The sequence below is a fragment of the Cryptomeria japonica genome, chromosome 11 (genome assembly GCF_030272615.1).
Source record: "Cryptomeria japonica chromosome 11, Sugi_1.0, whole genome shotgun sequence".
Taxonomy (NCBI): Eukaryota; Viridiplantae; Streptophyta; class Pinopsida; order Cupressales; family Cupressaceae; genus Cryptomeria; species Cryptomeria japonica.
In genome coordinates, this window is record NC_081415.1 from 406,787,305 (window position 1) to 406,799,962 (window position 12,658).

The 12,658-nt window shown below is 35.5% G+C and overlaps 1 protein-coding gene across 3 annotated transcripts in view; it reads left to right on the forward strand.

The window, feature by feature from the left end:
* Window positions 1-10,217: 10,217 nt before the first annotated feature.
* The window catches only part of LOC131071573 (uncharacterized), a 212,085-nt gene continuing 209,644 nt past the window's right edge, over window positions 10,218-12,658 (forward strand). The window contains exon 1 of one of the 3 annotated variants that reach the window (XM_059214091.1): window positions 10,218-10,628. In XM_059214091.1, the coding sequence (XP_059070074.1) occupies window positions 10,369-10,628 (260 nt within the window). In that variant the 5' untranslated portion in view covers window positions 10,218-10,368. The remainder of the gene's footprint in view (window positions 10,629-12,658) is intronic. The other 2 variants (XM_059214089.1, XM_059214090.1) reach the window with 2 other exon arrangements.

The window sequence follows — 12,658 nt, forward strand, 5'->3', positions numbered from 1 at the left end:
AAAGAGATGAGCTTAACGACTCTGTGGGAAAATTGAGAACCATCTGTCTGAGCTCCTCAATGAGGTTGCTCAATCCAAATCATTAAAGAAAAATATATATACGGAATGGGATTGGAAGATTAAGCTGACACTTCCAAATTTGCTCATTCCACCACTTTTTGGCAAGGGATCCCCAATGGATCAGGTCAATCCAAGATTGGGTGTTAAATGGGAAGCACCAGAGCCTGGGTGGTTCAAGGTAAACTTCAATGGTGCTTCTATTGGTAACACAGGTCAAAGTGGTATTGGGTGTATATTGAGGAATTTCGATGGTATTTGTATAAAAGAAATCTCTGAAAAGATTGGAGTTGCTACTAATAACGAAGTTGAATTCAGAGCGGCTTTAAGAGGACTACAGCTAGGGATGGAGCTTGGGGTGCAAAGAATTCATCTGGAGGGAGACTCACTAAATGTGGTTGATGTTGTCCATTGTAACAACACCCCTAGTTGACGCCTTAACCAATGGCTTCAACTGGTTCTGGTGCTACTAGCCACCTTTGATGAATTTCAGATTAGCCATATCTATAGGGAAGGCAACGGAGAGGTTGAAAGACTCTCTAAAATGGTGATTTCCAATGGTGATCCCCTTAGGCACTCTGATTGGGTCTTTCTGACTGGTTTGTCATTCCAGATGAGCTTCCACTGGTTGATATGGTCCGATTATCTTGCCGGTGGTGGTGATTTTTGGTTGAGTTTGTCGGTTGTGGTCTCTACTGATTGTCTTCTCCTTCCTGCTGATATGTTTCTTTGATTGACCCACCGGTGATGACGTTAACTGGTTGTATTTCCTCCATTGGTTGATATGGATTCCCGATTATCTTACCGGTGGTGGTGCTTACCGATTGAGTTACTTGTTGGTTGTGGTTTCCATTTCTCCTTCCAGTTGATACGTTTCTCTGTTTGACCTATCGGTTGTGGTGTAAACCGGTTGTATTGCCTCCTCAGTTGGGCCTCTATATTTTTTACTTAACCTAATGGTCGTGGTTCCCGATGGATTGATCGACTGATTGATTTGGTTCACCAGTTAAGGATTATTCTTGCCACCAAGATGTGGCTCTCTACCGTCAATATTGGTTTGTGCCAGTATGCGCCTCGTGGCAATTGGACATGTGCGAACCTTTAATTGATATCTAGTTACGACTAGATCTTGTCAGGATATGCATATAATTACTTGATGGATAAAGACGGTCGACATTAAGTTGACAAAAATTGTCTCAGAAGCTGATTGGACACTATCACTTCACGCGTGTGTGTATTCAATAGGCATGAACTACTTGCCAGGTGCTCGTATCCCCTGGTTTGATGTCTTTCTACTTAACAAAGGAATGCCCTCATTTCCCCATCAAACAATTGCATTCTTCGCTCGGTGACTTGCAATGGAATCCCCAATTCTCCTTGAAGCTACTTGTCGACAGATGGCCTTCCTGGGTGAAATCACTGACAAACATTTGCAGGAGGTCCTCTACTCTCGACATCCTCTTATACTTCTCAACCTTAAAATGATACTGGGGAAGGAATTCCTTATGACTTATCAGAGGTATAGAACCAATACCAATATCCCAACCTTTTTCCTTGCAATGGTGATATACATGGGGACTAGCAAGCAGAGAGCAAAGCTTTTAACTCAAATGGTGTTTAAACACCGCCTGCTGGGGGAAATTGATGTCGCGTTGGACAACATTGATGGCAACTTGAAAATACCGCTTCCCCAAAATTACTATATGTCCTTGGGAAACGGGGTGGAGGTGAGAAAGTTTGTGATTGTGAACTCTCTGGACTATGATGCTCTTCAAGAAACCTGGCCTGCCATCATTAGGAATATTGAATTTCTGTTTAAGGTGACAGGCATTCAAAATGGCTTCACGTCGAAATGGAGGGAAAAATATCTTCAAGATGAAGGGTTAGCAGGTGCAGAAGGATTTGGCATTCTGGAAAATGGAGATTTGGTTGATGGCAATGTCTAGGGGTTTGGGCTTGGCGAGGAGTGGTTCCTAAATGACTACCGACTTCCTAGGGAGAAGGCTGAATCGGCGGCTCACTCAACCTATGGCACTAAATGCCCAATAATCCTGGATGCGGCTCGTGCTCCTGTGGACGATGACTCTAAAGACTCCCAATGATTCTGGTTGTGTCACCTTTCTCATGATTCTCTGTTTTCTGTTTATTGTTGTTTGTTTGAAGGCCTCTGGACGGTTCTATTATCTACTTGTAGCATTCTTCGACTGGTGTTTTGTACTTATCCAGCCTCCATTGTTGGCTTCTTCTTGTATGTGGAATAGAGCTAGGGTAAGGGGTTTTCTTCCTGGTTCTTTCCCCCTACCGCTCTCACTGAACCAGGCCTTGTATTCTCCTATTTTGATTAATACAAGGGTGTTGTCCCTCTGTAGCTATTTACTTATTAAAAAAATAATAATCTCAAAAAGCAAGCACAATATCTTCAATGACTCCAGAGCAAAAACTGTATGATAACAAATCTCCAGGGTGTTTTGAATGAGAGCTGAAGGCTGAATTTATAGAGAATCACAAGAGAGATCAAGAAAAAGCACAATTTAGGATAAATGAAATAATTGAGAAATTAGATTCAGTCAACCTTGAGATAGATTCCAATTATAGTTTAATTTAAATGCATTCAGAAAATAAGTTTGAGTTTGCATTGGTGATAGAATTAATCAATTAATTCCATGCACTTGAGATAAAAATAGGTAATTCTTTGATTTATTTAAGAAAAGAGTCTTTTCAATGCAACTGAACTTCTTTTTCTCAAAAGCTTTGAGTTCCAATTTTAGAGAATGATTGAATTCCTTTTAATTGCTTTTTTTTTATTTCAAGTTCTCAATTTAGAAGAAAGAAATAATATCTCAAGTTTGATTTCTCCTTCAATTCAATTATTTTATTTTATTTTTTTGAACTCTTGCTTTGTGATTAGTTCCTCTTTTGTGATAAATTAATTATTTTTTTATGATTAAATGACAATTTTATTAATTAATTAAATATGCTAAGATATTTAATAAATTAAATAGGATAATTGATCAAAATGATTTTCTTGGAATGATTTAATTAATTAAATAAATATTTAATTAATATAGAATAATTCACTTGCCACGTAATATTTGATGATTGAAGAATTAATAATGTGCTCAAGATTGATTTAATTGCCTTTGGTTAGGACCTTGGTGATGTTGTCGAGATTAGGGGCCCATGGTTTAGATGACCATTTTTAGGGTATTACACTAAATACTAGATTGTGATTACAAATGCGGTAATAACTATGTTGTGCTTATATAACAGGGAGTCCATTTTTTATTATATACACAATGTCAAGAGATTTTATGAATGGAGAGAGCAATCTATGTCGGTCAAATTGAAACACTTTCGTAGAGTTTATAAAATAGCTTTCTAAAATATTTATGAATTTTAAACTTTATTTTTATAAGATCAAAATAATAATTAATTCTAACATATTTATAAAGTGTTGGAGTTATCTTTTATTAGCTAATAACTATTAATTTAATTTAGTCTATTATACTCCATGCTTAAGCTAAATTTAGGAATCTTATAATTCTTTAGGGTTTTCACCTTTAGGGTTTCGAGTATCCTTTTATAAGGATTCTCTCTTTGTATTTTCATAACAACTGTAATTATTGAATTGTGTTCTTGTTGCACAATCAATATGACTCATATTTTCTGGATCTTTGAATTCCGGCCTCCATAATTTTTTTGCTTCTCTCCTTCTGTGACAGGTTTGCATGTAGGTGATTATTGGGAGCTGTAGAGTTGATTTTTCCTCGACTCCAATATAAAGCATTGTATTATTATTTTTTCTTATTATACATATATATCATAGTATAAATATATTATAAAAACACATTTTTTTTATATAGATCTAGATTATATTATATACAATGGGTTATCTATTATAAATATTTATATAATAATTATATATAAATGCAACCCCTACAATTCTATGGGGCGAAATAAAGAAAGGAGTTTTCGCTTACTCTAGCAAGCTTATCAATTTTGGAGACATGTTACGTATATAATGCAAAAATGTAGATTAGCAGGTTGCCCCCCATAGATATCCATGGTCATACATCCATTTTGTATATCTTCTTCAATATTATGTATTTCAAATGTTGATATATGTCAAAATAATTGTCCTAAAAAAGCCATATACATGCCTTGTTTTGCTAAGTTCAAAGATGTATTTTAACAACTTGTCATCCCCTACAATTGTGTATAATAGACGCCCATGTTATTTCAAAATATGTTTATAGATTTATGTAAATTGACATCATAAAATAATTATTTCAAATAATATCTATATATGTAAAGTTAATCAACTTCAAATAAATATATATATCAACACATGTTGTGTTATTTTAATATTTGCCAAATTTTATTTCAAGCCCACCATTTCTCAATCAACACATCCAAATTAACCTATCTATCAACAACAAAATGCATAGGAGCTCATACACCCCTCCCATTTGCATAAAATTAAAACAATGCAAACTATCATAGATAAATCTGATAATTAAAAAAGCCTATAAGCCCAATTTTCAAAAGATTTTTATTTGATTTAAAATCTAAAGGGGCTTAAAATAGGCGATGTAAGGGATTTTGGAAATATTATTGTTGACACCTCTTATTAGCATATTAAAATGTATATAAGGGGGTCTTATTGCTTTGTAAAAAGGAAATTGAAGGAATTCTCAAAGAAGAGAATTAAGAAAAAATTCTTGAGCATTGAGCTCTAAACTCAACAAGTTATTTTTCATTGAGTTGAGTGTTGTAATCCAGCAGATGACGTATTGCTCACAAAGGTTGTTTTGTCAATTCTTCGAGATTAAAGAGAAATAAAGAGGCAAGCTGAAGGCATCTTGGACTTATGTGCAGATTGAAGCTTTGCAAATGGATTATGTTTAATCTCCATTTATTATTATGTTGGTTTATGTACATGCAAATTAGAGATCCTTTGTAAAAAAAACCTGGATTGGAAAGTGCATCGGTTACGCTACAATCTTTCCATGAGGTGATGAAGAATTAATTTGCAAGCTGAAGACCACTTTTTGATGTAACAAAGCCTTTTGAGCTTCGCATCAGATAATAGAGCGACATCACAGTTGAGCGAGCCCAAAGACATAGCCCGAACATTGGGTGAACTCCATTATCAAATCAGTTTCCGTCTCTTTCCGCTTATTCTTGTTGATTTCAATATATTGACTTCACTTCATGAGTTGTTAATTAGTATGTCATTAAACTGATAACTGGTTAAATGAACCCAATTCTGTAATTTCAACGGTTAATGAACATAGCCACACAATTTTGTTTGTGATTGGGGAAAATCTGTAATTTGAGTTAGAGGCAAATTTAATTTGTAAGCATTAATTACATATCAAGTGGTATCAAAACAATTTAATAGGAAAAATTGCAAGTGGTGGATGTTTATCAGGTTGGCTTTGCAAGATGGGTAAAAGGTTGAAGTGTGAAAGGCTCCAAGAATTGGAGGAGATCAACCAGAACATCCAAGCAGAGAATGCCGAACTTCAAAGACTGCTTGAAATTGCAGAAAATGAGAAGAAGAAGTTATGTCTCTTATTGGAAAATGCTTTAGTGGAGAAAATTGGAGAATGCTATGCTACAGGATAAGAAAGAAGTCCTAAGACTAGACGTGCTTGTGGCCATGGAAAATGGACCAATTATGGTTCATGTCACGAGGATACTGATGTATGTGCCTTTTGTCAATAGTTGGAGGATTCTTCCTATGTGCCAGGTGACTAAGGTGGATTCTCGGAAGCTTCATCTATGGTGTCAGTCAAAGAAGGACAAGAGGAGTAGTTGGCAAAACATCAGGAGTTGGACCAAGGGTCCCCTACAGGAAAGGAGGTAAAAGATACTCCATGTTTAATTCCTTCCTTTGATAATAATGATGCTTCTTTTAGTGATTTTGAAAAACATACATTAGGAATTGGTAAAATTCTCCTAACCAATATGGGGTATCAAGGAGGTGGTCTTATAATGGCCAAGGTATAGTTCAACCACTGGACGTTACAATAAGACCTCGATTTGCCAGTTTGGGGTATAACAATAGAGAGCCTAGAAAAGGCTCCAAAAGGAATCTCTTTTGAGTTTGACTTGAAACCAAAGTCTCTTCAACAAGAGAAGGGTAAGTCACATGTCAAGAGTGATAGATTTGTCAAGAGATCCCCAAGAAGATCCAAATCTCCTCAGAAATCTAGTGGCATCAAAAGTCCACAAAGGTATAAACCTGATTTCTCCAAAGTTTTTCTGAACTATGCTAGTACTGGTAATGCAATAAGTAGCATATGAAATTATTTTCCTTGTTCTTTTTGTGGCATGGATAACCATTGTGTTGCCAAGTGTCAAAAATAGAAGGAACTATATAGGAAGGTCTTGTCTATCAGTGGAGAAACAAGACAAGAAGACCATCATTCCCATCAAAAAATGGAGAATGGCAAGAAGGATTCGAAGAAAAATAACCTTTGCACTTATTTCAACAAAGGTGGACATCAGGGAGCTAAGTGTTGGAAACTCCATCCAAAGCTTTGTGTGAAGAAGGACAAGAAGATTGAAGATGATTCTTCACTGGTAAACATAGGGCAATTGAAAGGTTCATGTATGTGAGCAAATCCTCTTCGCTCATGTCTGCAAAGGTAGAAAATGTAGGTGATCCGAAGCATGAAAATTAAGCAGTTGCATGTAAGCCTAACTATCATGCGTTTAAAAAAACATCGACACCACAACATGAGAATTTGTCGTTGAACCCAATTAAGAGGATTAAAAATATTGATAGCTCATTTTCATTTGTATTTGTTAATGTTGCTAATGTGTTGTACATGGGTAGTAGCTAGAGAAATAAATGCAAAAGGATGTGGGAAAATGCAAATGGGTAGCAGTATGATTTCAATTGTACAACTTTTTGAGATGAAGTAGGTGCATAAAGATAGGGTGGACAAATACTGGACAAGTGGGGAGGTGTTTCACTCACTTGATGTCTGATTAAGAACCTTTTGGAGGTCCAAAAGTCTCTTAGTGGGGAGGATTGATCCAGGTGGATCTTCAAAACACTAAAAAAAAACATGATCATTTAGAAATTGGTTGAGAGATTTGAACCCCCAACCAACCTCTTTCACTATGCTAAACGCTTTTCTCGGTAACATATGTGAGGCGCATGTCTTTGAGGACTGCAATCGATGGAAAATCCATTAAAAGGTGGTCAGACGGTTTGAACCCCCAACCTTCCAATTTCAAGAATTATGCACAACCACTAAGCGACATGCTTAGTTTAGTATATGGTTGGAACAAAATTGTTTTTGTTGGAAAACTGAGGTGATCCATGGCGATAGGAGATCGTACACCCCTCCTATTTGCATACAATTAAAACAATGCAAAATATCATAGATAAATCCGATAATGAAAAAACCTATAAGCCCTATTTTCAAAATATTTTTATTTGATTTAAAATCTAAAGGGGCTTAAAATAGGTGATGTAAGGGATTTTGAAAATATTATTGTTGAGACCTCTTATTAGCATATTAAAATGTATATAAGGGGGTCTTATTGCTTTGCAAAAAAGGAAGTTGAAGGAATTCTCAAAGAAAGAGAATTAAGCAAAATTCTTGAGTGTTGAGCTCTAAACTCAACAAGTCATTTTTAAATGAGTTGAGCGCTGTAATCCAGCAGATGAGGTTTTGCTCACAGAGGTCGTTTTGTCCATTCTTTGAGATTGAAGAGAAACAAAGAGGCAAGCTGAAGGCATCTTGGACCTGTGTGCATGTTGAAGGTTTGTGAATGGATTATGTTTATTCTCCATTTATTATTATATTGGTTTATGTACATGCAAATTAGAGATTCTCTGTAAAAAAACCTGGATTGGAAAGTGCATCAGTTATGCTACAATCTTTCCATAAGGTGACGAAGAATTAATTTGCAATCTGAAGACCATATTTTGATGTAATAAAGCCTTTTGAGCTTCGCATCAGATAATGGAGAGGCGTCGTAGTTGAGCGAGCTCGAAGACGTAGCCCGAACATTGGGTGAACTCCGTTATCAAATCACTTTTTGTCTCTTTTTAATTATTCTTGTTGATTTAAGTATATTGGCTTCACTTCATGAGTTGTTAATTAGTATGTCATTAAGTTGATAACTGATTAAATGAACCCAATTCTGTAATATCAACGGTTAATGAATGTAGCCACATAATTCTTTCTGCGATCGAAAAAAATCTGTAATTTGAGTTAGAGGCAAATTTAACTTCTAAGCATTAATTACAAATCAAGTAGCTTCGCAATAGTTATAATTGAAAAAAAATTCTCATCAAGTTGGAGAGGAACTTGTCCAAATTGAATTTTGTGCACTTCTCTCAAATGTATAGAATGCAAAACCTACAATTATAGATTGAAAACTTCTAATGTCATGATTGAGTTCCACATTCACGTGTGAAGAGTAATATATTTTCATATCATCCATACATATATTTGCAACAAATAAAATGGAGTCGCTCCATAATAAATATGCTTTATTGTTTTTAGCAAACCTAGTTGTCGTATCCACTACAATGCAACATAGGAGATTGACATTATCAAATTTTGATGAACAACAACTTGAATATAACACTCTTATGTATTGGACAAGAGGTTATGCTATGTACAAAAAGTTGTGGGTGGAAAGAAGACTTGTCAATGGTGCACTTGAATAGGTCAAAGCATTTGTATAGAATGATGGCAAAAAACCACCTCAACATGGGATCACAACAACCCAAAAGATATCTTATAGCCCCAATGTGTTGTGGTATCTATCATCAAATACCACTAAAGATGACACGAGCCTTAACAATACACAAATCACAAGAGATTACACTTCAACGAGAAACAATTAACATCAACAACATTGACGAATAGGGGCTACCGTTCACAACTATTTCAAGAGTTCATAAACTTGCAAGTATTTGCATACACCTTGCCTTCACATTCCAAAGATATGCAAGAATACAACAAAGTCCATACGTAACTTATTGAAAAGAAGAGGAGGCATGATTGACAACAATATCAAAGGCAAATTGTTCAAACAATAAACAATAGATACAAACACTCCAAGTTTGTTCCATTATTTATTTCTTCAATATTTCTACTATGCCTTTATGTTCATTTTTATTATATAATCAGTAACACAAGTATTCAATCTACAATGACAAACAATTAGACATCTACCCAAATTTAACATGCTCAGTTAGTACAAAATTTTACTTCCTTAGATGCATTGTACTATTTTACTATTACATACTGTAAATTTCTTTAGTTTCCAAATTTCACATATGCACACAAAAAATAATTTCATTTTATTATCTTTATGTGATGCATTTTAGAGTCACTATCTTTCGAATTTACAATTTTCAGAAAATAAACAATAAAATTTACAATACTATGTGAGTAATATCTCTATGGCCTAATTTTCTTTTTTAAATACTTTACATATTTAATATATAAATTTCATGTATACAATCTTCATTCAAGGTGTTGAAAACAATATATATTCAATTTACATTTTTATTCTCTTTATGTAGTTCATTTCAAAGTAACTGTCTTTCAAAAATTATCAACCATCTATTATCAAGTAGTAACAAATATTTATTATTCACACATTTTTTTTATAGTGTATGGAGTGTTTGAAACAATGACCTTCTATACAATTGCCTCCAATCTAGTGATCTTTGGACATTTACAATTTCTTAATGTGACTGATTTTATATTGGAGATAAATGATTCATCTCTATATGATAAATTATTTTATTTGTAAAATTTATTAACACTTATTATTTGCAATTTGTCAAATACTAGTGCTCTTCATGCTATTTTATTTGTAAAATGCTCCCAACTACTAAGAGTTTCTTTGTTTCTCTTAAGATAAAAATGGTGAATCTATTTTGAATTCATTTTGCATAGATCAAACCCTCTAATAACATTTCTTTAATATCCAATTCAAATATATGAAAAAATAAAAAATAAAAAATCCTATTTCACCTTACCCATTGCACACGTAGGTGCGATTGCTAAAAATAATATCTTAACATAAAAAAATTAAAAAGAAAAAAAACCTCTAAAGTCCATATGACGTACTACGAGGCATGGCATGATTAAAAGAGGAAAGTGCGTACACTACATAGATATAGTAGCCACACGGCTTCAAATTCCATGGCCCGCGTGGAGGGATAAGCTTACGAAAAGCTCTGGTAAAAGGCATGGTGAGCATTTATACGAGAAAAATATCGGGCGTCGTCAGACACGAGCATCGAGTTGAGGTGATAAGAAAATGGCGGGCGTAGTAGCGTACCAATACGTCCGTGGGTGTCCCTCGTTTAACAAGTCACTCTCAGTACGAGCTCAACTGAAGGAGGATACCTCCTCCATTTCAAGGCCTGTAGATCCATCTTCTCCATCTTCTTCTCCGCCTGACGGATTTAAGCCGCCAGAGCCTCGCAGGTTCTATGTGAGGGGCGACCAGTGGCTCAAGATATTAGGCGCGTCTTTGGCATTGCCCTTGAGATTAGGCACTGGAGCACTCGTACTTGGGTATGCTCTATTTTGTACTGTTTTCTCTTACATCTAGTCTCCACTTCAATGGAGCTTGGTCATGGGGTCCAATCGCACACTATTTCAACAATATATTGAAGTAAAATCCTCGTGTTGTTTACCATACCAAACTGGTGTCTTTTTTTGGCATATAAAATTTTAAACTCGTTTCACCCCACGAAATTGTCCTACAAGGATGCCATGTGACTTTTAGATTTGTTTTCCGGCAGCAAGTTCTTACTTATATACCGGTTTAAGTAATTCTGCCTAGATTTGAGTCACTTATATTTCATGAACTATTTCACAAAAATTCATTTCCCACAAATATAAAAGGTCCATTGAGGACTGTTTTTTTTTAATTTTTCCATCTCAATGATAAATTTTGGCAGCATTTTATGTTTCCTGCCGATTTTCTCTTACGATATGTTTCGGGAGTCAAATTAAGCTTAATAAGATTGAAGGATTTGTTAGTTCTATAGGAAAGTCACTTGGGTAGCTTAATTTGCCTCTTGATTTTGCTGTTGTATTCCCTAGTTTACTTCATTAAGGTATTTCCTGGCTCCACAACTCTCCAAGCATGGAAATTTGCATTTACAATGTATATTTTCTCATTCTCACTAGGTATATGCACCTTGGATAGTCAAAGTACGATCCATAGTTTGCACACTCGGAGTTGAAGAGTACTTGGCAAGCCAAATGTTTTTGACTTGGAGAGTAGTTGGAAAAATTTGACACCGTAAAAAACACTTAAATTTTTAAAGAAACCACAATTTTTTTTATAAAAAATATAAATTTTATCCAAATTATAGCTGCAAAATGTATCAATTGAGTTTGGTGAGGGTTTAGGGCAAAACCCCCTATGGGGTTGAGGGATAGTGCACCTCGTGAGGGTTTTAGGGAAGCTCACAGTGGGATTGAGGGTAGTGCTCCTTGTGGGGCCTAGGGGCAACATCCTTGGCATGTTCCCTAGTGCAATATAGGGTGGGGTTGAGGGGTGGAGTCTTTACCACCCAGCCTAAGACCTTCAAAACTACACAAACCTTGGTAGTGCACATCATTTTTATAATTTTTGAAAAAATAGAAGGCAAAAAGTAATGCTTATAAAGCCAAAAAAGAAGTCGGCTTTTGCAATGTCTAAACCACGTTTTTCCCCTCAATTTTGACATGTTGCTGGCTGAAAGAGACGAATTCTGTTTGCTAGAAATACTTTGTCAGATTTAAAAGAGCATACAAAACAACTCCCAGAACAGGTATGTGTATTATACCAAAATATATATTGACAATAAAATGACAACTAAAATCACCACCACATACAAAAAACCATATTCATAGTTCAAGGTATTGCAGACAGAATAATATCATCTGTTTATATTTGTCTGGGAGAATAGAAGACTTCAAATTACATAGCAAATTGAATTTTCATATGAGGTACTCGTTTTGGTTTGCAACTCTTATTGAATTTGAATCTGGAGACAACAATCCTTGTTTTGGATTGCTTATTGGCAAGTGTCGGAAGACTCACTGTCAATAAGAGAAATCATTATCATGCTTGTGTGAATGCGGTATATGCCACCTACTAGGTAGTCCAAGTCAGGAAAGAGGGGGTCCTTTTAGTAATGGCATCTGGAAATGTTACTTTAGCTCCATCTAGACCTCCTTGAATTCACACAAGTCCAATTGGGAAGATAACACGAGTTGTCCACCAGTCTGATCCGTTCTACAAATAGGTTTCTCATGAAAACCTTGCTTCCTATATGTCTATGCAGCCCCACAGATCTGTGATAATGGGTGCCCTTGCAATGGCGCCGTTTAGCAGGCCATTCCTTCCACGAGCTCGACACAATCTCTGCAAACTTATGCCCTCTTCAACTCTTTGCAACCAGATAACAATCCAGACTCTGATCGAATAAAATAGGAGCTTAGAATCAAATCATGAGATGGTATGGGTGTCGTCCTACTTCTTTGGCCTCCTAGGGTTTGCTTCCCAGTTTGCCTGCGTGCACCAAGGCTTCAATTCAATCTCCAAGCAT